This window comes from Zalophus californianus, chromosome 5 (genome assembly GCF_009762305.2).
Source record: "Zalophus californianus isolate mZalCal1 chromosome 5, mZalCal1.pri.v2, whole genome shotgun sequence".
Lineage (NCBI taxonomy): Eukaryota > Metazoa > Chordata > Mammalia > Carnivora > Otariidae > Zalophus > Zalophus californianus.
The window spans coordinates 60,836,406-60,858,947 of NC_045599.1; the positions used below are offsets into that span (position 1 = coordinate 60,836,406).

A 22,542-nucleotide genomic window follows, 5' to 3' on the forward strand; every position below is an offset into this window, starting at 1 on the left:
GATGCATGCTACAATACTGAGGGACCTTGCCAATATATGCTAAATGAAAGAAGCCAGTGACAAAAGACTGTAACATTGTATGATTTCATTTATGTGAAGTGTCCAGCAAAGGCAAATCCATAGAAACAAAAAGTAGATATGTGGTTGCATAGGGTTGGGGAAAAAATGGAAAGTAACTGCTCTGGGGTGATGAAAATGTTCTTAAGTTGGTTGTGGTGTGGTTACAAATTCTATGAATACACTGACTTGGACACTTTAAATGTATAACATTTTTTATCATTAGGGAACTACAAATCAAATAGGAGTCAACCAACTGTATATCTCAAAGATTTTTTTCTTAAAAAAAAAAACAACACCGCTGAAATCATTAGAATTTAGTGTTTTCTGAAACTCTAGACATCTTTTTGATTCAGCTAGAGAACATGCAGAGAATACTGGAAGCCTGACTGAAGACAAATGGAAATAATTACAACCCAAGTGTGGAAAGCCTAAAATATATTAAAATCTGAAGGGCTGCCACTTGCGTTATGTGTCAGGTGATGTGTCATCCTAATTTTACCACCGACTGAGCTGTATTAGAGTCACAGGACCAGAAAATGTCAGTGCTCTGATTTCCCCTGAGGTTTTTCCTCTAGCTTCAGCTTGGCTGCGGAAAGTAAGGAGTTGTAGGCAAAAAAGGCAATGGGTGAGAGAGTCCAGTGGTACAAGTGTTTCCTGAATGAACCCTGGTAGAGAGGAAGAGGGAGGCAGAAAACTTTCAAGTTATCACTTTTGTATCCTTGTGAAGAAACTCATTTTTATGGAGAAATGATTCTATGTCATTTTACGATGTTACTAAAATCAAAAAGAAAATACATCCAACTTTGGAAAATCGTACCCCACACCAGTGACTTCTTTCAACCTCGGGACTTGATCCTCCGCCTTCCCTGACGTAGAGTTCTTCGGAAGTACCCGTTTTCTGACTATCAAAAGAGCAATTCGCGCGACACTTGGACAGCGAACACCAGCCAGGAGACTGCGCGCTGGGGAAACGCGAGCCTCAGCCTCTGCGCGTGCGCAGCGCTTCTTTTTCGCCTCCGCTCGGAAACCTCAGCTCGGAGGTCGGTGGGCCGTGGGAGGAGGCTTCTTTGTGTAGAGTGTGTCGTTTGTTGAGTCGGGTTTCCAGGGTTTCCACGCCACCTGTGAAGGTCAGCCGCGGTGGCCTACGGCTCCGCGTCTCCGCGGTCTGCGGTTGGCCGTCGCCATGACAGCGACCGCTGGGGGCCCTGGTAAGCGCGGATCCCGCCTCTGTGGGTCCCTGAAGGGCTGCACACGATTGGCTCGCAGTCCTGCACTTTCTCTGGCCTGCGGCCTATAGTTGGAGCGCTTTGAGAGACTCCCCTGTCAGCAGCACTCCCGGTTGCTGATGGGGGTCTGCCTTCTCAGAGCGCGCACAATGGACTGGCCTAGAATGCTGGTTCCTCGCGTGGGTGTTAAGAGAAAAGCCAGTGAGGCGGTCAAGAATAGCAAGAATATTGGGCCCTTTTTAACAAGGAATTCTTTTTTTAGGGTAGTTTTGGGTTCATAGGGTAATTGACCTGGAAGACACAAAGATTCTCCATATACCACTTACCTGAACACATATAGAGCCTCCCCATTATCAACAGTTCCCATTCTTGGGCATCTACATTGACACATCATAATCAAAGTATCCATATTTTACTTTTGGGTTCACTGTTGGTTGTGTATGTTCTTTTGGTTTAGACAAGTGTATAATGCCTTGTATCCCTCATTATGGTATCATACAAAATAGTTCCACTGATCCCCAAATCCTCTGTGTTCCACTTATTCACACCCACCTCCTACAACCACTAATCATTGTTTTGTCTTTTCCAAAATGTCATATAGTTGGAATCATACAGTATGTAGCCTTTTCAAATTGACTTCTTTCACTTAATTGTATGCATTTAAGGTTCTTCCATGACTTGAGAGCTCATTTCTTTTTAGCACTGAGTAATACTCCTGGTCAGTTGTCTGGATGTACCAACGTTTATTTATCTATTTATCTATTCACCCATTGAAAGACATCTTGGTTGCTTCTAATTTTTGGCAGTTATGAATAAAGCCAATGTAAACATCTATGTGCAGGTTTTTGTATGGACTTAAGTTTTCAGCTCCTTCGGGTAAATATCAAGGAGCACAATTGTTGGATTGTATGGTAAGAGTATGTTTAGTTTTGTAAGAAACTGCCTAACTTTTAAAGTGGCTGTACCATTTCGCGTTCCCACCACCAGTAAATGAAAGTTCCTGTTGCTCCACTCTCACCAGCATTCGGTGTTGTCAGTGTTCTTCTGTGTTTCTCTGATGACATATTATGTGGAGCACTTTTTCAAATGCTTGACATTTCTTTATATTTGGTGATAAAGTCATTGGCCCATTTTTGAAATAAATTTGATTATTTTCTTATTGTTTGAGTTTTAAGTGTTAATATTTTGGATAACAGTCCAATATCAGATGTGCCTTTTGCAAATATTTTCTGCCAATCTGTGGCTTGTCTTTTCATTTTCTTGATAGTGACTTTTGTAGAGCAAAAGTTTTTTCATTTTAATGAGGTCCAGCTTACCTATTATGTCTTTCATGGATGGCGCCTTTGGTGTTGTATCTAAAAAGTCATCACCATACCCAAGGTCATCTAGGTTTTCTCCTATATTATCTTATAGGAGTTTTACAGTTTTATGTTTAATTTTTGTGAAGGATGTAAGGTCTGTTTCTAGATTCATTGTTTTCCATGTGGATGTCCAGTTGTTCCAGCATCATTGTTACAAAGATTATCTTTACTCCATTGTATTGCCTTTGTTCCTTTGTCAAAGATAAGTTGACTTTATATTTACAGGGTGTTTACTTCAGGGCTCTCTGTTCTATTCCATTGATCTATGTGTCTGTTTTTTCACCAATACTGCCCTGACTTAATTACTGTAGCTTTATAGTAAGTCTGGATGTTGGGTACTGTCACCTCTTTGTTATTCTGGTTTTTAGGCCCTCCATATAAACTTTTGAATCAGTTTGTCAATATCTATAAAATAACTTAGTGGGATTTTGATTGTGATTGCTCAAATCTGTACATCAAGTTGGAAGAACTGACATCTTGACAATATTGAGTCTTTCTATCCATGAACATGGAATATCTCCATTTAGTTCTTTGATTTCATTTATCAGAGTTTTGTGGTTTTCTTTTTATAGGTCTTGTACATATTTTGTTAGGTTTATACCTAAGTATTTTTGGCTTTTTGGGTGCTAATGTAAATGGTATAGTGTTTTTCATTTCAAATTCCACTTGTTTTTTGCTGGTAAGTAGAAAAACAATTGACTTTAATATATTAACCTTGTATCCTTCAAGCTTGCAACAATCACTTATTAATTCTGGGAGTTTTTGTGTTGATTCTTTCAGATTCTTTGCATATACAATCATGTCATCTGTGAACAAAGACTGTTTTATATCTTCTTCCCCAATCTGTATACTTTTTATTTACTTTTATTGTCTTGGTGCATAACTAGAACTTCTAGTGTGATGTTGAAAAGGAGTGGTGAGGGGGTAGACTGTCGCATCTTGAGGTCCTGGCTGAAAGTGACATTTACCTGATCTGTAATTTCATTCGATCAAATGGGGAGTAGTTTTGGTCAGTCTGATTTCTCTTGGAATTGGGTGAGAGTGAGAAATGAAGACAAAGGGATGTGGTCAAGAATTATTCCAGCTTTTTGTTATACAATTTTCAGAAGCTGGTAATTAGTGTGTCCCTGTCCCTTGACCCCAGAGTTAGAGGTGTTTTAAACCAGGCGTTATACTCCAGAAGGTTACATTTTCTTTTTTTTTTTTAAGATTTATTTATTTATTTAAGAGATATCGAGGGGGCTGGAGAGGGAGAGGGAGAGAATCTTAAGCAGACTCCCTGCTGAGCAAGGAGCTGGGTGTGGGGCTCGATCCCAGGACCCTGAGATCATGACCTGAGCTGAAATCAAGAGGTATATGTTTTACTGAACCACCCAGGGGCCCTAACTGACTGAGCCATCCAGGGGCCCCCAGAGGATTATAGTATCTTTTACATAAACCTAAGTAGTCACATTAGACAGCTTTGGTGACATAATCTTTTTTCAGCCTAAGTTTTTTCCTGATTGTAAACATAATACATACTCATTATAGAGCATTTGTAAAATATATTGAAGTAGGAAAAAAAGTCCACACAATGCCAATAGTAACTTTTTGATATATTTTCTAATGTGACTGGTAAAATAAAATGGAATAACTTATGTCAAGGGGTTTTAAAATGGAGCCAGAAGGCAATTAAGGAGGAGGGCCTTATGCACATTCTCATCAGGTAGAACCCTGAACTTTTGAACTGGGCTAAACTGCAAATATTTCAAGGACTCTGCACGAATACCTGCAACTTACTGCAGTAACAGACTTTTTCTTAGTGATAGCCTTAGCAACCAGTTATGTTTAGCTAAGATTAATTTTCTGCCATTAACACCAATTAAAATTTTTTGTAAACAATATATATAAGCATTTTTTTTTTGGCTTTAAAAAACCCCTGGCTTTGAGTTTTTTTAAAAACTCCCCAGATTGCAATTTTCACACCCCAACTAAATGCTTTTCAGTTCTGCCTTTTCCCTTGATTGACACTAACAATCCTGACTTTTAAGAACATAGTATACATGCCACCATATACTATGTATCTCTTTTATGGTTTTCTCCTACTTTTTTAAATATACAAACTAATTTTTTAGAGCATTAGTTTTTAGTTGCTAGAACAGCACAAATTTATTATCTTATAGTTCTGTAGGTCAGAAGTCTGAAATGGTCTCACTGACCTAAAATCAAAGTGGCAGCATGACTGCATTCCTTCTGGACACTCTAGGAGAGAATCAGTGTTTTTGCCTTTACCATCCTCTGGAGACTGCTTGAGTTCCTTGGCTCATGGTCTCTTCCTCCATTTCAGAGGCAGCAATGGCTGGTTCAGTCTTTTTCACATTGTATCACTCTGACACTGACTCTCCTGCCTCTCTCTTTCACTTAAAAGGATCTTGTGATTCACTGGGCCCACCTGGATAATCACAGCTCATCTCCCCACCTCAAAGTCAGCTGAGTAGCAACCTTAATTTTGTTCGTCACCTTACTTACCCTTGCTATGTAATATAACATATTTATAGTTTACAGGAATTAGGATGTGGACATCTTTGGGTGGGGTTCATTATTCTTCCTGCCACAGTACTCCTACAAATTGTTCTCCATTGTGCTTTTTTCCCACTTAACGTATCTTTGAGATTGTATCAATACATATGGATTTGCCTCATTCTTTTTAATGGCTGCATAATGTCCCTTTGCATGGATAAACCATAATTTATTTAATGAATCCACTTTTGATGGATATTTAGGATATTTGCTATAACATTGATTGTAATAGCAAGAGTGAAAATAACCACATTCATCAAATGTGTCATTTTCCACCTATAAGCATATCTGTCTATGGGATAAGTTTATGAAAGTGGAATTTCTGGGTCAAAGGGTAAATGTGTTTTTTTAACTTTTTCTTTTTTAAAAATCTTTATATACACAATGCAATCCCTATCAAAATACCATCAACTTTTTTCAAAGGAATGGAAGAAAAAGTCCTAAAATTTGTATGGAACCAGAAAAGACCCCAAGTAGCCGGAGGAATGTTGAAAAAGAAAACCAAACCTGGTGGCATCACAATTCCGGACTTCAAGCTCTATTACAAAGCTGTAATCATCGAGACAGTATGGTACTGGCACAAAAACAGACACATAGATCAGTGGAACAGAATAGAGAGCCCAGAAATGGACCCTCAACTCTATGGTCAACTAATCTTCGACAAAGCGGGAAAGAATGTCCAATGGAAAAAAGACAGTCTCTTCAACAAATGGTGTTGGGAAAATTGGACAGCCACATGCAGAAGAATGAAGCTGGACCATTTCCTTACATCACACACAAAAATAGACTTAAAATGGATGAAGGACCTAAATATGAGACAGGAATCCATCAAAATCCTAGAGGAGAACACAGGCAGCAACCTCTTCAACCTCAGCCGCAGCAACTTCTTCCTAGAAACATCGCCAAAGACAAGGGAAGCAAGGGCAAAAATGAACTATTGGGACTTCATCAAGATAAAAAGCTTTGCACAGCAAAGGAAACAGTCAACAAAACCAAAAGACAACTGACAGAATGGGAGAAGATATTTGCAAATGACCTATCAGATAAAGGGCTAGTATCCAAAATCTATAAGGAACTTCTCAAACTCAACACCCAAAGAGCAAATAACCCAGTCAAGAAGTGGGCAGAAGACATGAACAGACACTTTTCCAAAGAAGACATCCAAATGGCCAACAGACACATGACAAAGTGCTCAACATCGCTAGGCATCAGGGAAATCCAAATCAAAACCTCAATGAGCTACCACCTCACACCAGTCAGAATGGCTAAAATTAACAAGTCAGGAAACGACAGGTGTTGGCGAGGATGCGGGGAAGGGGGAACCCTCCTACACCATTGGTGGGAATGCAAGCTGGTGCAGCCACTCTAGAAAACAGTATGGAGGTTCCTCAAAAAGTTGAAAATAGAGCTATGCTATGACCCAGCAATTGCACTACTGGTTATTTACCCCAAAGATACAAATGTAGTGATCCAAAGGGATACATGCACCCCAATGTTTATGGCAGCAGTGTCCACAATAGCCAAACTATGGAAAGAGCCAAGATGTCCATCAACAGACGAATGGATAAAGAAGATGTGGCGCATATATATATATATATATATATATATATATGGATATTATGCAGCCATCAAAAAAACCCTGAAATCTTGCCATTCGCAACAATGTGGATGGAAGTAGAGGGTATTATGCTGAGTGAAATAAGTCAATCAGAGAAAGACATGTATCATATGACCTCACTGATATGAGGAATTCTTAATCTCAGGAAACAAACTGAGGGTTGCTGGAGTGGTGGGGGGTGGGAGGGATAGGGTGGCTGGGTGATAGACATTGGGGAGGGTATGTGCTATGGTGAGTGCTGTGAATTGTGTAAGACTGATGAATCACGGACCTGTACCTCTGAAACAAATAATATATGTTAAAAAAAAAAAAAAGAGAGAAGATAGTAGGAAGGGAAAAATGAAGGGGGGAAATTGGAGGGAGAAACAAACCATGAGAGACTGTGGACTCTGAGAAACAAACTGGGGGTTCTAGAGGGGAGAGGGGTGGGGGGATGGTTTCGCCTGGTGATGGGTATTAAGGGGGGTCACGTATTGAATGGAGCACTGGGTGTTATACGCAAACAAGGAATCGTGGAACACTACATCAAAAACTAATGATGTATGGTGATTAATATAACATAATAAAATAAAATAAAAAAATCTTCATTGAGAGATGATTTCCATACCATACAATTCACTTATTTAAAGCATATATAATATAGTGGTTTTTAGTGTATCCGAGTTGTGTAAACATCACCACAATCAATTTTAAAACATTTCCATCACTCCAAAAAGATGTAAAAAAATAGAGGAGGGCACATCTTCTATAAACCTAAAACTACTTCCCAAAAAGTCCTAATTAAAAAATTACAACTAATTTTGACTTTCTCTTTGTCCTATTTTCAGTTATAGCCTAGTTAAAATGGCAATAATACACTAGATCATAGGTAATTGGAGCCTTCTTAAATTCTAAATACATACACTGTGTGGGTAAGTGTAAGGTCAGTTTCACCCATTAATAGGGCAAGGAGAACTTTTTACTTCAAATGTTTTTAATTGCTGGAATTATGGTATTTAATTGTTAATTTGTAAGTTGCCCTTATAAAAATTGTGAATGCAGTGTGTCTAGTTGAAAGGTGCCACAGACATACCCAATATGCACAATTAACTTTTAGTTTTTTTCTAATAATATGCATGATTACCATTTCTGTGAGACTTTTGGTATATCTCAAAAACTTAACAGCCATATCAGTCACATATTTTATCATGAAGATGTACTATGTTTTAATTATTTTCCCATTGTAGGACATTTCTGTTTAGCCTATAATTTGCCTTCTAAAAATGCCTAACTCAAATATTTTAAAAATTACTATGTATTTTCATCTGAGTCTGAATAGTCTGTGACTGTTGCATATGCTAAAGAGAGCCATGTGTTTTGGGCTATAGTGGATGCTGCAGCTAACTCTCACCTTTATTCTGTAGCCCGATATACAGAGTGGTTGCTAAGTTCCATGCATATTAGTTAGAAATTCTCTTTATATGTCCCTCCATTCTCTAATCAAAATCTACTTTTTCTCAATGTCTTACTGGCAGTTTCTGCTGGCCATTTGTAGGTTTTTAACAGTTATTAGGCAGAGTTAATAAATAATTGATAGAAGACATAATCTCATGCATAAGGAATTTGCAGCCAATTGGCAGGCACTAAAATGTTTGAATAAATAAGAATTAGGTAGATAACTATTTTTCTCATTGTTATATTGGGATATGACATAGTGTGGAGTAGACTTGGATTCAAGTATTTTAGTCTTGATTAACTCACATATTTTAAGGCTTAATTAAGAGAAAATCTGGTGAGCCAAAAAGTAGTTGATAGATATGGGAATTATCTGTATTTGTACATGCTAGATAAATCTATAATTACTAATTCAGGAGTTTGGTCACTCATATAAATGTTGTTGAGATTCATAATCCGAAGGTGAATATGCTTACAAGATTCTAAATTAACATAAATATGGAATGGGGTCTCAGGTGGATAAAACAATTAAGTTGCACAAAATTTAAGAAGTTTTAATATAGCTTTTAATATGACTTCACATACATTTTACTTAGTTATAGTCCAGGATTAGAGACAATATCATGTAAAATTTCTTGCTTTAAAGTATCTGCTTCTTCCCATTTCTTTTTCTTCCTCCATACTTCCTCATGCTTCTGAGTTTCAGATAGACTATCCTATATGCTTACTAATTATTACTTATATCATATATAGCATGCTTGTGTATATAATATATAACTGCACATCATAATACTTGTTCTCAATTTTTAAGACCTTATATAATTCCCAGTTAAATTACTTTATGTTCTTCCCCAAAGTATGTTCTGCCCATTCTTATTAAAAAATGTTTACACTATAAAAAACAATCCATTCGTTTTGACATAAATGTTGTTTTAGGATCTTGGAGTGAAAATATACTAGAATATTTTCTGAGAAATAACCTGATCACAACAGAAGATGGCGCTGAGATCGTCTGGTATCATGCAGCTAACCACAAGGCACAACTGAATGAGGCACTGAAAAGTAAGTCAATACAGTTTCTTGTATTTACACAGGATAAATTAATTCAGCTCTTTTTTTGATATCTGGACATATTTGTAGGTATCAAAGACTTAGATGATCAAAGTGTAAATTCTAGGCTGACATAAACATTTTTATAAAAGATCTCATTTTGTTTACAAAATGAACAAATTTCCATAATGGAAGAATTTTCTTATTTTCCAGAAGTGATTTACCTTTTCTGTGTCTATTTGAAACTCTCAATGTATTATTATACTTGCTTATATACTGTAGTGACTTGAGTAAGTTTTTAAGATCAGTGTTGTATGTCTTACATATTTTTGTGTCTTTCATAGTGAACTAAGGAGAAGTTCAATAAATATTTGTTGATAGATGGATGAAGCCATTGTATACTAATTTATAATTAATTGCCTTGGGCAGTATTTATGCTTAGGCTAGAAACCAAGACTTTGGTTTACTAACTTAATCTATAATTTTATATATATATATATATATATATATATATACACACACATATATATATATAAAATACACACACACACACACACACACACACACACACACACACATATATATATATATATCCCTTCATTATAGATGAACACATTAGCAGTTTTTTTAGCCTCTTCCTATGAAGTACCCATGTTGGCTACAGCAGCATAGGAGACTAAAAGCATATTACTAGAGAGGTCTGGGGCATAGCTCAAAATGACCTGGTACAATGAGGAAAACTTCTCAGTCCCAAGTTTTATTGTAAAAAATCTATGTATCTTTTGCATCCTACTCAATTATGTATCTGGATAATGTATCTGAATATATATATTTCTTTTATTGTAAAGATATCTTTCATTTTATTTATTTCTTTTAAAGATTTTATTTATTTATTTGACAGAGAGAGAGAGCACGCACAAGCAGGTGGAATGGCAGGCAGAGGCAGAAAGAGAAGCAGGCTCCCTGCAGAGCAGGGGGCCATGTGGGGCTCAATCCCAGGACGCTGAGATCATGACCTGAGCAGAAGGCATACGCTTAACCGACTGAGCCACCCAGGCGCCCAAGATATATATATATTTTTAAATACACTTTGATATATTTATTCTACTTTTAGAAAATTATTCCAAGTATATAATTAATTTATTATTTAGGATTCTTTCAATTGTGATAACAATAATTATCTCAACTTTGCTTAAGAGGAAAAGGACAAAACATTATGTTGGAAACAACTGACAAAGATTCTCTTTTTGACCAAACTCTAGCCAGGCTTCCTTGAGCACTCTTCTCATCTAGACTTAACCTTGGTCTATAAACACTTGAACAAACTCTAACATAGTTTCTAATAGATCAAGTTCTCATAACTAGGATGACCTCTAGCTACCGTTAAAATGCCTGCCTGAGAAAATTCAACCATGCCAAAGGAATTTACTATTCCTTCTAGTCAGCATCTGAAGATAAGGCCCCTATTTCTCATTCTCTGTGGGATAGTAGGAGCCTAACTTGAACAGGCACCAGTTAGCAAACCCAGAGTTTTCCATGGATCAACCTCCCTTGATTTTTGTAATTTTTCACTTCCCTGACTCTACTGAGACCCTGCCCACCCTCCTCCTTATTCATTCATTCCCCCTTTGAAAGGTCCAGGCACCTTCGTACAAATAGAAATTGAGTTCAGCACATGGTGGGTTCCTTTCCCTATTGCAGGAGTTAATACTGATTAAAATCTATCCTTACTGCCGGACTGAGGCTGCCCGGGTGAGGCTCCCCAGGTTGCTCTGTCCACCGATTCATAAATTATAGCTTGGACATTAAAAGAGCTAACTCCAGAATCAGACAGACGGATTTTCTGCCGTTTCTTGGCAAAAATGGCAACTAATGGTGCTCTTCTGAAGAGACTGGAACAGAAGGGTGCAGAAGCAGATCAAATTATTGACTATTTAAAGCAGCAAGTTGCTCTTCTTAAGGAGAAAGCAATTTTGCAGGCAACTTTGAGAGAAGAGAAGAAACTTCGAGTTGAAAATGCTAAATTAAAGAAAGAAATTGAAGAATTGAAACAAGAGCTAATTCAGGCAGAAATTCAAAATGGAGTGAAACAAATACCATTTCCATCTGGTACTCTGCTGCAAGCTAATTCCACAGTTTCTGAAAATGTGATACAGTCTAGACCAATAACAACTATAACTTCTGGTGCCAAAGAACAGATAGGAGGAGGAGCGGAAGAAAAGAAGATGAAAGAGAAAATTGAAGTGAAAGGAGAGAAAAAGGAGAAAAAACAGCATTCAGTAGCAGGAAGCGCTGACTCTAAGCCAGTAGATGTTTCTCGTCTGGATCTTCGAGTTGGTTGTATCATCACGGCCAGAAAACACCCTGATGCAGATTCTTTATATGTGGAAGAAGTAGATGTTGGAGAAACAGCCCCAAGAACAGTTGTCAGTGGCCTGGTGAATCATGTTCCTCTTGAACAGATGCAAAATCGGATGGTGATTTTACTTTGTAACCTGAAACCTGCAAAGATGAGGGGAGTAGTATCTCAAGCAATGGTAATGTGTGCTAGTTCACCTGAGAAGGTTGAAATCTTGGCACCTCCTAATGGGTCTGTTCCTGGAGACAGAATTGTTTTTGATGCTTTTCCTGGAGAACCTGACAAGGAGCTGAATCCTAAGAAGATTTGGGAGCAGATCCAGCCTGATCTCTTTACTAATGATGAGTGTGTAGCTACATACAAAGGAGCTCCCTTTGAGGTGAAAGGGAAGGGAGTGTGTAGGGCTCAAACTATGACCAACAGTGGAATAAAATAAAATACTTCATTTACTGAACTACATTTGAGAAAACTTTAATAACAATAAAAAGAAATATATTTGTCACTTGTACCTAAAAAAAAAAAAATCCTTACCACTTTAGTGCCGGGTGCGCCCAAGATATTTTTTAATTGTTATTCTTTCTCCTCAAAAGGAGGAACTTTGGTTTAGTATTGAATCCTTGATACCTAAAACAGTGCCTAACACATAATAACCACACAGTGATTGTGTAATAAATGAATTTTAGCAAAAGCAACACTCAGGAAAAAGTTGGTTAGTGGGTGACAGGAGCTGGCCAGAGTAGAGAATAGGGAGTAAATGCTAATGGGTACAGGGTTTCTTTTTGGGATAATGAAGTTTTTCTGGAATTAGGTACTGGTGGTTGTTGCACAGCCTTCTGAATATTCTAAAAAGCCACTAAGTTGGAGCACCTGGGTGGCTCAGTCAGTTAAGTGTCTACCTTTGGCTCAGGTCATGATCCCAGGGTCCTGGATGGAGCCCCACATTGAGCTCCCTGCTCAGTGGGGAGCCTGCTTCTCCCTCTCCCACTCCCCCTTCTTGTGTATGGGCTTCTTGCTCAGTGGGGAGCCTGCTTCTCCTTCTCCCTCTGCCTGCTACTCCCCCTGCTTGTGCTCTCTCTGTCAAATAAATAAATTTTTAAAAATCTAAAAAAATAAAATAAAAAGAACCATGAATGGTATACTTTAAAAGTGTGAATTTTATGGTCTGTGAATTATATGTTCATTTTTTAAAAGATTTTATTCATTTATTTGAGAGACAGAGAGAGTGAGCAAGAGAGAGAACATGAGCAGGGGGCAGGGGCAGTGGGAGAAGCAGACTCCCCGCTGAGCAGGGAGCCCACAGGACTCTATCCCAGGACCCCGGGATCATGACCCCGGCTGAGGCAGACGCCCAACCAACTGAGCCACCCAGGCACCGCATGTTAATTTTTAAAAATGGAAAAAAGGAAGAAATAAAAGTACTACTTACAGACAGTATGGTTGTGTATATAGAAAATCAAAAAGTTGCTACAGATAAATGATTGCAATTCATGGGTAAATTTAGAAAATCTCAGGATCCAAAGTCAAACAAATTTTATTTCTATGTAACAACAACTAAAAATTTGGAAAAAATCGTGAAAAATTTACAATTCATAATAGTATATGCTGAAATCTTATGCTAGAAATATCTAATTAAATGTGGATACTTCACTTTTAACCTTTTCTTTTTTAAAAATTTTTATTTTTTTTAATTTTAATTTTTTATTTTTTAACTTAAATTCAGTTAATTAACATAATGTATTATTTGTTTCAAGGGTACAGGTCTGTGATTCATCAGTCTTATATAATACCAAGTGCTTATTACAACATATACCCTCCCTAATGTCCATCCCCTGGTTACCCCATCCCCCCACCCCCTTCCCCTCCAGAAACCCTCAGTTTGTTTCCTAAGATTAAGAATCTTTTATGGTTTATCTCCCTCTCGGGTTTCATTTTGTTTGAGTTTTTTCCCTCTCTTCCGCTATGATCCTCTACCTTGTTTCTTAAATTCCACATATGAGTGAGATCATATGATAATTGTCTTTCTCTGACTGACTTATTTCACTTAGCATAATTCCCTCTAGTTCCATCCATTCGCCTTGTTTTTAAAATTGCTAATGGAAAGTCATTTCCAATTACTGACAGTCTGATGTTGATCTGGGAAGTTTTCGTAGGTTATTTAGTCTTCAGATAATGTCCTTTTAACATTCTGTTAGGCAAAACCAGAGCCCCAGATTTTATAGTTTGGGAATGCTCTTCACAAATCCCCTTTTTCAGCCATGGTTAGTTTTGCGATTTCCTTTTAGTCTAAAGGGAAAAGAGAGGATCCTAGAGACATGAAGGCTATATTTCAGTGGTTTATCTCATTTCTCCCAGAATATTTAAACTTAGTATAACTATTAGTAATAGAGCTGTTGCAGTTTGGCTAACATGTAAAACTGGATTTTCAACAATGTCTATGATTTAAAAAAACAGAGTACAGGAGGAACAATGTAAAAGTACCACTTGGTATTGCATTGTCAACCCATCCAGATCTCAGAATAGTCAAAGTTGTTACAGAAGTTATTACGTTAAATGTAATTTTATGTTACAGTATTTCACCATTTAGATTTTATTTATTTATTTATTTATTAGCATTTAGATTTTAAACACATTCATATTAAAAAGTATGCTGGTAAGAAAAATAGAAAACATTAAGTCTTTTTGAGAATAAAAAATGTATTTAAAAAAGCTTTTGTAACATCTTCAGGAAAAGTGTGACTATAAGCAATAAATATCTACGGTTTCTAATTTGAGGAGTGAGAAGATAAAAGTATTATTTTTATTCTCAGAAACTTCAACAAATACTTATTAATCTTTCCTTTGTATATTCACTTTGCTGTGTACTGGGAAGAAATTAAATATTATTTTATTTATTTTATTTTATTTTATTTATTATGTTATGTTAGTCACCATACAATACATCATTAGTTTTTGATGTAGTGATCCACGATTCATTGTTTTCGTATAACACCCAGTTGCTCCATGCGATACATGCCCTCCTTAATACCTGTCACTGGGCTAACCCATCCCCCCATGCCCCTCCCTCTAAAACCCTCAGTTTGTTTCTCAGAGTCCATAGTCTCTCACGGTTTGTCTCTCCCTCCGATTCCCCCCCCCCTTAGTTTTTCTCTTCCTTCTCCTGATGTCCTCCATGCTATTCCTTATGTTCCACAAATAAATGAAATCATATGATCATTGACTTTCTCTGCTTGACTTATTTCACTTAGCATCATCTCCTCCAGTCCCATCCATGTTGATGTAAAACTTGGGTATTCATCCTTTCTGATGGCTGAGTAATACTCCATCATATATATGGACCACATCTTCTTTATCCATTCATCTGTTGAAAGACATCTCGGCTCTTTCCATAGTTTGGCTATTGCGGACATTGCTGCTGTGAACATTGGGGTGCATATGGCTCTTCTTTTCACTACATCTGTGTCTTTGGGGTAAATACCCAGTAGTGCAATTGCTGGGTCATAGGATAGTTCTATTTTTAATTTTTTGAGGCACCTCCACAGTGTTTTCCAAATTGGCTGTACCAACTTGCAATCCTGCCAACAGTGTAAGAGGGTTGCCCTTTCTCCACAACCTCTCCAACATTTGTCGTTTCTTGCCTTGTAAATTTTTGCCATTCTAAGTATCTCAATGTGGTTTTGATTTGAATTTCCCTGATGGCTAATGATGTTGAACATTTTTTCATGTGTCTGTTAGCCATTTATATGTTTCTTTGGAGAAGTGTTTGTTTTGACTTGATTATTTGTTTTTTGGGTGTTGAGTTTGAGAAGTTCTTTATAGATCTTGGATACCAGCCCTTTATCTGGAGCGTCATTTGCAAATATCTTCTCCCATTCTGTGGGTTGCCTCTTTGTTTTGTTGACTGTTTCCTTTGCTGTGCAGAAGCTTTTTATCTTGATGAAGTCCCAAAAGTTCGTTTTTGCTTTTGTTTCACTAGCCTTTGGAGATGAATCTTGAAAGAAGTTGCTGTGGCCAATGCCAAAGGGGTTACTGCCTATGTTCTCCTCTAGGATTTTGATGGATTCCTGTCTTGCATTGAGGTCTTTCATCCATTTTGAGTTTCTCTTTGTGTATGGCATTAGAGAATTGTTGAGTTTCATTCTTCTGTATATAGCTGTCCAGTTTTCCCAGCACCATTTATTGAAGAGACTGTCTTTGTTCCACTGCCTATTTTTTCCTCCTTTGTCGAAGATTATTTGACCATAGAATTGAGGGTCCATATCTGGGCTCTCTACTCTGTTCCACTGGTCTATGTCTGTTTTTGTGTCAGTACCGTGCTGTCTTTGGTGATCACTGCTTTGTAATATAGCTTGAAATCAGGCAACGTGAATGCCCCCAGCTTTGTTTTTCTTTTTCAACATTTCCTTGGCGATTCGGGGTCTTTTCTGATTCCATACAAATTTTAGGATTGTTTGTTCCAGCACTTTGAAAAATGTCATTGGAATTTTGATTCGGATGGCGTTGAAGGTATAGATTGCTCTGGGTAGCATAGACATTTTAACAATGTTTATTCTTCCGATCCATGAGCATGGAATGTTTTTCCATCTTTTTGTGTCTTCTTCAATTTCTTTCATGAGTGTTCTGTAGTTCCTAGAGTATAGATCCTTTACCTCTTTGGTTAGGTTTATTCCAAGTTATCTTATGGTTTTCGGTGCTACTGTAAATGGAATCGTTTCTCTAATTTCTCTTTCTACAGGTGCATTGTTAGTGTATAAGAAAGCAACTGATTTCTGTGCATTGATTTTGTATCCTGCCACATTACTGAATTGCTGTATGAGTTCTAGTCATTTGGGGGTGGAGTCTTTTGGATATTCCACATAAAGTATCATGTCATCTGCGAAGAGAGAGAGTTTGACTTCTTCTTTGCCAATTTGAATACCTTTTATTTCTTTTTGTTGTCTGATTGCTTTTGCTAGGACTTCTAGTACTATGTTGAACAACAGTGGCAAGAGTGGGCATCCTTGTCGTGTTCCTGATCTTAAAGGAAAGGCTCTCAGCTTTTCCCCATTGAGGATGATATTCGCTGTGGGTTTTTCATAGATGGATTTTATGAACTTGAGGAATGTTCCCTCTATCCCTATACTCTGAAGAGTTTTAATCAGGAAAGGATGCTGTATTTTGTCAAATGCTTTTTCTGCATCAATTGAGATGACCATATGGTTCTTCTCTCTCCTCTTATTAATGTGTTCTGTCACACTGATTTATTTGCGAATGTTGAACCACGCTTGCATCCCTGGGATAAATCCCACTTGGTTGTGGTGGATGATCCTTTAAATGTATTGTTGGGTCCTATTAGCTAGGATTTTGTTGAGAATTTTGGAATCCATATTCTTCAGGGCTATCAGTCTGAAATTCTCCTTTTTGATGGAGTCTTTGTGTGGTTTGGGAATTAAGGTAATGTTGGCCTCATAGAATGAGTCTGGAAGCTTTCCTTCTGTTTCTATTTTTTGAAACAGCTTCAGGGGGTAGGTATTATTTCTTCTTTGAATATTTGGTAGAATTCCCCAGGGAATCCATCAGGCCCTGGACTCTTGTTTTTTGGGCGATTTTTGATCACTGCTTCAATCTCGTTACTGGTTATTGGCTTATTCAGGCTGTCAGTTTCTTCCTGTTTCAGTCTTGGGACTTTATAGGTTTCCAGGAAGGCATCCATTTCTTCCAGAATCCTCAATTTATTGGCATATAGTTGTTGATAATAATTTCTAATAGTTGTTTCTATTTCCTTGGTGTTAGTCGTGATCTCTCCCCCTTCATAATTTTATTAATTTGGGTCCTTTCTCTTTTCTTTTGGATAAGTCTGGCCAATAGTTTATCAATCTTATTAATTCTTTCAAAGAACCAGCTTCTAGTTTCGTTGATCTGATCTACTCTGTTTCTGATTTCTAATTCATTGATCTCTGTTCTGATCTTAATTTTTTCTCTTCTAAAGTGTGGCTTAGGCATTGTTTGTTGCTTTTTCTCTAGTTCTTTAAGGTGTAGAGTTAGTTGGTTAATTTGGGATTTTTCTATTTTTTTGAGTGAGGCTTGGATGGCTATGTATTTTCCCCTTAGGACCACCTTTGCAGTATCCCATAGGTTTTGGACTGATGTGTTTTTGTTCTCATTGATTTCCATGAATTGTTTAAGTTCTTCTTTGATTTCCTGGTTGACCCAAACATTCTTGAGCAGAGTGGTCTTTAGGTTCCAAATGTTTTAATTTCTTCCAAATTTTTTCTTGTGATTGAGTTCCAGTTTTAAAAGATTATGGTCTGAGAATATGCAGGGAATAATCTCAATCTTTTGGTATCGGTTGAGACCTGATTTGTGACCCAGTATGTGATCTATTCTGGAGCAAGTTCCATGTGCACTCGAGAAGAATGAGTATTCTCTTGTTTTAGGGTGGAATGTTTGTATATATCTATGAGATCCATCTGGTCCAGGGTGTCATTCAAAGCTCATGTTTCTTGTTGATTTTCTGCTTAGATGATCTGTCTATTGCTGAGGGTGGAGTATTGAGGTCTCCTACAATTAACATATTGTTATCAATATGACTCTTTATTTCGGTTAACAGTTGGCTTATGTAGATGGCTGCTCCCATGTTGGTGGCATAGATATTTATAATTGTTAGATCTTGTTGGGTAGACCCTTTAGGAATGATATAGTGTCTTTCTGTGTCTTTAACTACAGTCTTTAGCTTAAAATGTAATTTGTCTGATATAAGAATTTCTAGCCCAGCATTCTTTTGAGGTCCGTTGGCCTGGAAGATGGAACTCCATCCCTTCATTTTCAGTCTAGATGTATCCTTAGGTTCAAAATGAGTCTCTTGTAGACAGCATATGGATGGGTCCTGTCTTTTTATCCATTTGGCAACTCTGTGCCATTTTATGGGAGCATTTAGGCTGTTCACGTTGAGAGTGATTATTAAAAGATATGAATTTATTGTCATCATGTTGCCTGTGAAGACCCTGTTTTTATAGATTGTCTCTGTAAATTTCTGTATATCACTCTTGGGGTCTTTCTCCTTTTATAGAACCCCCCTTAATATTTCTTGCAGGGCCAGCTTAGTGGTCACATATTCTTTCAATTTCTGCCGGTCTTGGAAGCTCTGCATCTCTCCATCCGTTCTAAATGACAGCCTTGCTGGATAAAGTATTCTTGGCTGCATGTTCTTCTCATTTAGTACCCTGAATATGTCTTGCCAGTCCTTTCTGGCTTGCCAGGTCTCTGTGAATAGGTCTGACGTTATTCTGATGTTCCTCCCTCTATATGTAAGGAATCTCTTCCCCCTAACTGCCCTTAAGATGGTTTCCTTGGTCTAAGATTTGAGAGTTTTACTATTATGTACCGGGGCATTGGCCTGTTTTCCCCTTGATCCTAGAGGTCCTCTCGGCCTCTAGGACATGAATGTTTGTTTAATTCCCCATATTAGGGAAGTTCTCATCTACTATTTGCTCAAATATATATTCTACTCCTCTCTCTCCTCCCCCTCAGGGATTCCAATAATTCTGACATTGGAATGTTTCATGGTGGGTCACTTATTTCTCTGATTCTATTTTCATGGATTTTGAGTTGTTTTTCGCTGGTTTCCTCTTTTTCCTTCTTGTCTATTAATTGGTCTTCTAGATCACTAATTCATTCTTCTGCCTCGCTTACCCTAGCTGTTAGATTATCTAGATTAGATTGGATCTCATTGATAGCATTTTTAAGTTCTGCCAATTCAGCTTTCATTTCTGCCCTTAGAGACTCTATGTTGCCATTAATCAATTTCTGCATTCTAGCTATTATCTTCACAATTGCTACCCTGAATTCCATCTCTGACATCTTGGTTATATCTGTATCCATTTGTAAATCTTTGGCAGAAATAGTCACAGTCTCTGAGTCTTTCCTATTTTGGGGGTTCCTCCTCCTGGTCATTTTGTTGAGGGGTGGTTGACGGAATGTACAGAGTTCAAATTATTGACCACAACCCAAGAAAGATGCACCTGTTTTATAGGGACCTTAGGGTTGCTGGCCTCCTGTTCTCCCAGCCTGTCTTCTGGGGGAGGGGCTTGCCGTGCTGTTAGGCAACCCTGTTTGGGCAGAGTTACCCTGCCCCCTGTGGTGGGGGATGGGCTCAGTGAAAACTGGTTTTTTGGGGCTTTTGTTCTCTGGTGGCTTTCCCTGGAGGCTTTCTGCGTCTCTTCCAAGAGTCAGGGCAAAAGAGATCGTTTCCAACCCTCTGCCTCAGAGCGGAGAGATCGCAATCTGTTCTTCAGTGAGCTCTCCAGGCCACACTATCTCCGTTCCTGTCTGTGCTGCTATAAACTGCAGCGTCCTGGGTTGTGCGCCCCTCAGCAGCTCTCCCAGTTCTCGCCTCCAGGTCGGGACGCCTCTCTCCCCTTTGTGCTTCTAAAACCACCAGCTACCTCCAGTTCATACGTGCGGCCCGCTGCTCTTAGTTTCAGTCTGGGGGGCTGCCCTAAAGTCTTTTCCCCTTCGCTACCAGTCTGCAAGTCTGTGCCCAGTCCCCAGCGCAGGAGGCTATCACTCACTGGCAGTGCAGGATTCTGAAGGCTCGGCTCCCTCCCCCTTCTGTTTATCCTCTGATATCTACCCGCGGAATCCTGGCTCCCACTTCATACCTCAAAACCAACTGCCTGCGATATTTTGTTTGTAGAGATCCAGATCTGTCTTCTTACATCTCAGGCTGATTTCATGGGTGTTCAGAGTGGTCTTGTAGATATCCAGCTCAATTCCGGGACCGGTTGGAATAGGGTCCCCTATTCCTCTGCCCAGAAATTAAATATTTTAACAACAGCTTAAGAGCTGTATGATCTACAGAAAGGCATTTAACTCTTCATCTGTTTGCTCATCTGTGAAACAAACAATCATATGAAGGCCTAGTATGGTACCTGGTATTTAGTAGTTATTCAGTAAGTGTCAGTTTTTATCTTCCTCAAAAGGCTACTGGACATGACATCTTCTTCAGTCCCTATTTTATTAGCATTAACTTAAGTTCTTTTATTTGGACAGGCACTGCTCACATGATAGAGGCCGATGTCCTTCTTCCAAGTGATGGATCAGAATATAGCCAACCGATCATGGCCCACCCTCCTGAAACAAATAGTGATAATACTTTACAGGAATGGCTGACTGCAGTTATAAAAAGCAATAAAGGCATCAAGCTGGATTTCAAGAGGTATTTGTATAAACATTTTCAGTCTTTTAGCTGTTAGAGAGTAACAATGAAATTAAAAGATTAATAGCTTCATATATCTGTGCTTGACTAACTAACTTTATACTTTAAACTGAAAATGGAATTGCAAACTAATATGTTTCAAGAAGGGACCTAAGACCTATTGAGTTGGTCACTTAAATTGTTTCTTAGGAACCCTTTGAAGCTAAAATTAAGTTCATTTTTGCAAAGGAATTTATCATAAGTGACCATTGTGATAATAGAATGGTAAATTTAAAATGCTACTTTCATTAAAGTAGTCTGAGGGGAGGGGTGCCTGGGTCACTCAGTGGTTAAGCGTCTGCCTTCAGCTCAGGTCATGATCCCAGGGTCCTGGGATTGAGGCCCACCTCGGGCTCCCTGCTCCACGGGAGGCCTGCTTCTTCCTCTCCCCACTCCCCCTGCTTGTGTTCCCGCTCTCGCTATGTCTCTCTGTGTCAAATAAATAAATAAATAAAATCTTAAAAAAAAGAAAAAAAGGTAGTCTGAGGGGAACCTGGGTGGCTCAGTCATTTAAGCATCAGACCCTTGATTTTGGCTCAGATCATGATCTCAGGGTTGTGAGTCAAGTCCCGAGTGCAAAGTGTGCAAAGTGCCGGGTATGGAGCCTGCCTAAGATTCTCTTCTCCCTCTGCCTACCCCCCACTCCCCCTCTTAAAAAAAAAAAAAATAGTCTGAGAGAGAGAGTTCGTAGTAGTTTGGGTAGTTAATGCATATCCTACTTGATTTATGTTATATTTGTATATGGAGAATTATCTAGAAGTCTTTCAATAACCCAAGAGTTCTTTATAAATAATATTTGGAAGCATTGACAATGAAGAGCAAGATTAAGTGTTATTTCCTTTTCTCTGGCTGTCATGGAAAATTTTACTTTTGTGGTATTTTGGCAGTGTAAAAATTATAGATAAAGCCAGGAATATAGTGTGATATCACAAAAGCTCACCATAAGTCCCATGAAGGTGACTGCTATGAAAATCTAGGATTTCGGGCACCTGGGTGGCTCAGTGGGTTAAGCATCTGCCTTTGGCTCAGGTCATAATCCTAGGGTCCTGGGATCAAGCCCCGCATCAGGCTCCCTGCTCAGTGGTGAGTCTGCTTCTCCCTGTCACTCTGCCTCTCCTCCCAGCTTGTGCTCTCTCTTGCTCACTCTCTCTCTTTCAAATAAATAAAATCTAAAAGAAAAGAAAAGAAAAAATCTAGGATTTGTGGTAAACCTACCTTATCTATGAACAATATTTTTAAATAGAATATTCTCAAGAAATTAATAAGATTTGGAATTCTTACTTACAGAATTATTAAGGTGACTCTGTTTGTTGTAGGGCTAAATATACCAGTCAACCTCATTACACTCTTGGTGAATGAGAGACCTTTTTTTTTTAAGATTTTATTTATTTATTTGAGAGAGTGAGGGAGAGAGAGCACAAGCCAGGAGGAAAGGAGAGGGAGAACCAGACTCCCTGCTGAGCAGGGAGCCCCTATACGTGGCTCAATGCCAGGACCCTGGGATCACAACCTGAGCCACGCAGGCGCCCGCCCCCCCCCCCCCTCCCGGAGAGAACTATTTTAAGATCTTAAAGCTCTTAGAGTGTCGAATGGTCCAACTCTATTTTATTGACAAAGAGACTTAGTCCCAGAGAAGTTAAATA

General features: G+C 38.4%; 2 protein-coding genes and 1 long non-coding RNA gene across 7 annotated transcripts in view; 2 read left to right on the top strand and 1 right to left on the bottom strand.

Annotated features, from left to right (window-relative positions):
• Positions 1-943, bottom strand: part of LOC113928664 — a 67,389-nt gene extending 66,446 nt beyond the window's left edge. The window contains exon 1 of one of the 2 annotated variants that reach the window (XR_003521917.1): positions 878-943. This is a non-coding gene — a long non-coding RNA (uncharacterized LOC113928664). The remainder of the gene's footprint in view (positions 1-877) is intronic. The other variant, XR_003521918.2, reaches the window with a different exon arrangement.
• Positions 944-958: 15 nt separating this feature from the next.
• Positions 959-22,542, top strand: part of FAM151B (family with sequence similarity 151 member B) — a 47,046-nt gene continuing 25,462 nt past the window's right edge. The window contains exons 1-3 of one of the 4 annotated variants that reach the window (XM_027604521.2): positions 959-1,268; positions 9,195-9,320; positions 20,695-20,860. In XM_027604521.2, the coding sequence (XP_027460322.1) occupies positions 1,244-1,268; positions 9,195-9,320; positions 20,695-20,860 (317 nt within the window). In that variant the 5' untranslated portion in view covers positions 959-1,243. The remainder of the gene's footprint in view (positions 1,269-9,194; positions 9,321-20,694; positions 20,861-22,542) is intronic. The other 3 variants (XM_027604523.2, XM_027604522.2, XM_027604524.2) reach the window with 3 other exon arrangements.
• On the top strand, positions 11,143-12,191 carry LOC113928661 (aminoacyl tRNA synthase complex-interacting multifunctional protein 1-like). The gene has a single exon (XM_035727542.1). The coding sequence runs from the start codon at positions 11,171-11,173 to the stop codon at positions 12,101-12,103; it is 933 nt and encodes a 310-aa protein (XP_035583435.1). The 5' UTR covers positions 11,143-11,170; the 3' UTR covers positions 12,104-12,191.

Coding starts and splice junctions, on each gene's coding strand:
- LOC113928661 (XM_035727542.1), top strand. CDS start 11,171: ATGGCAACTAATGGTGCTCTTCTGAAGAGACTGGAACAGAAGGGTGCA.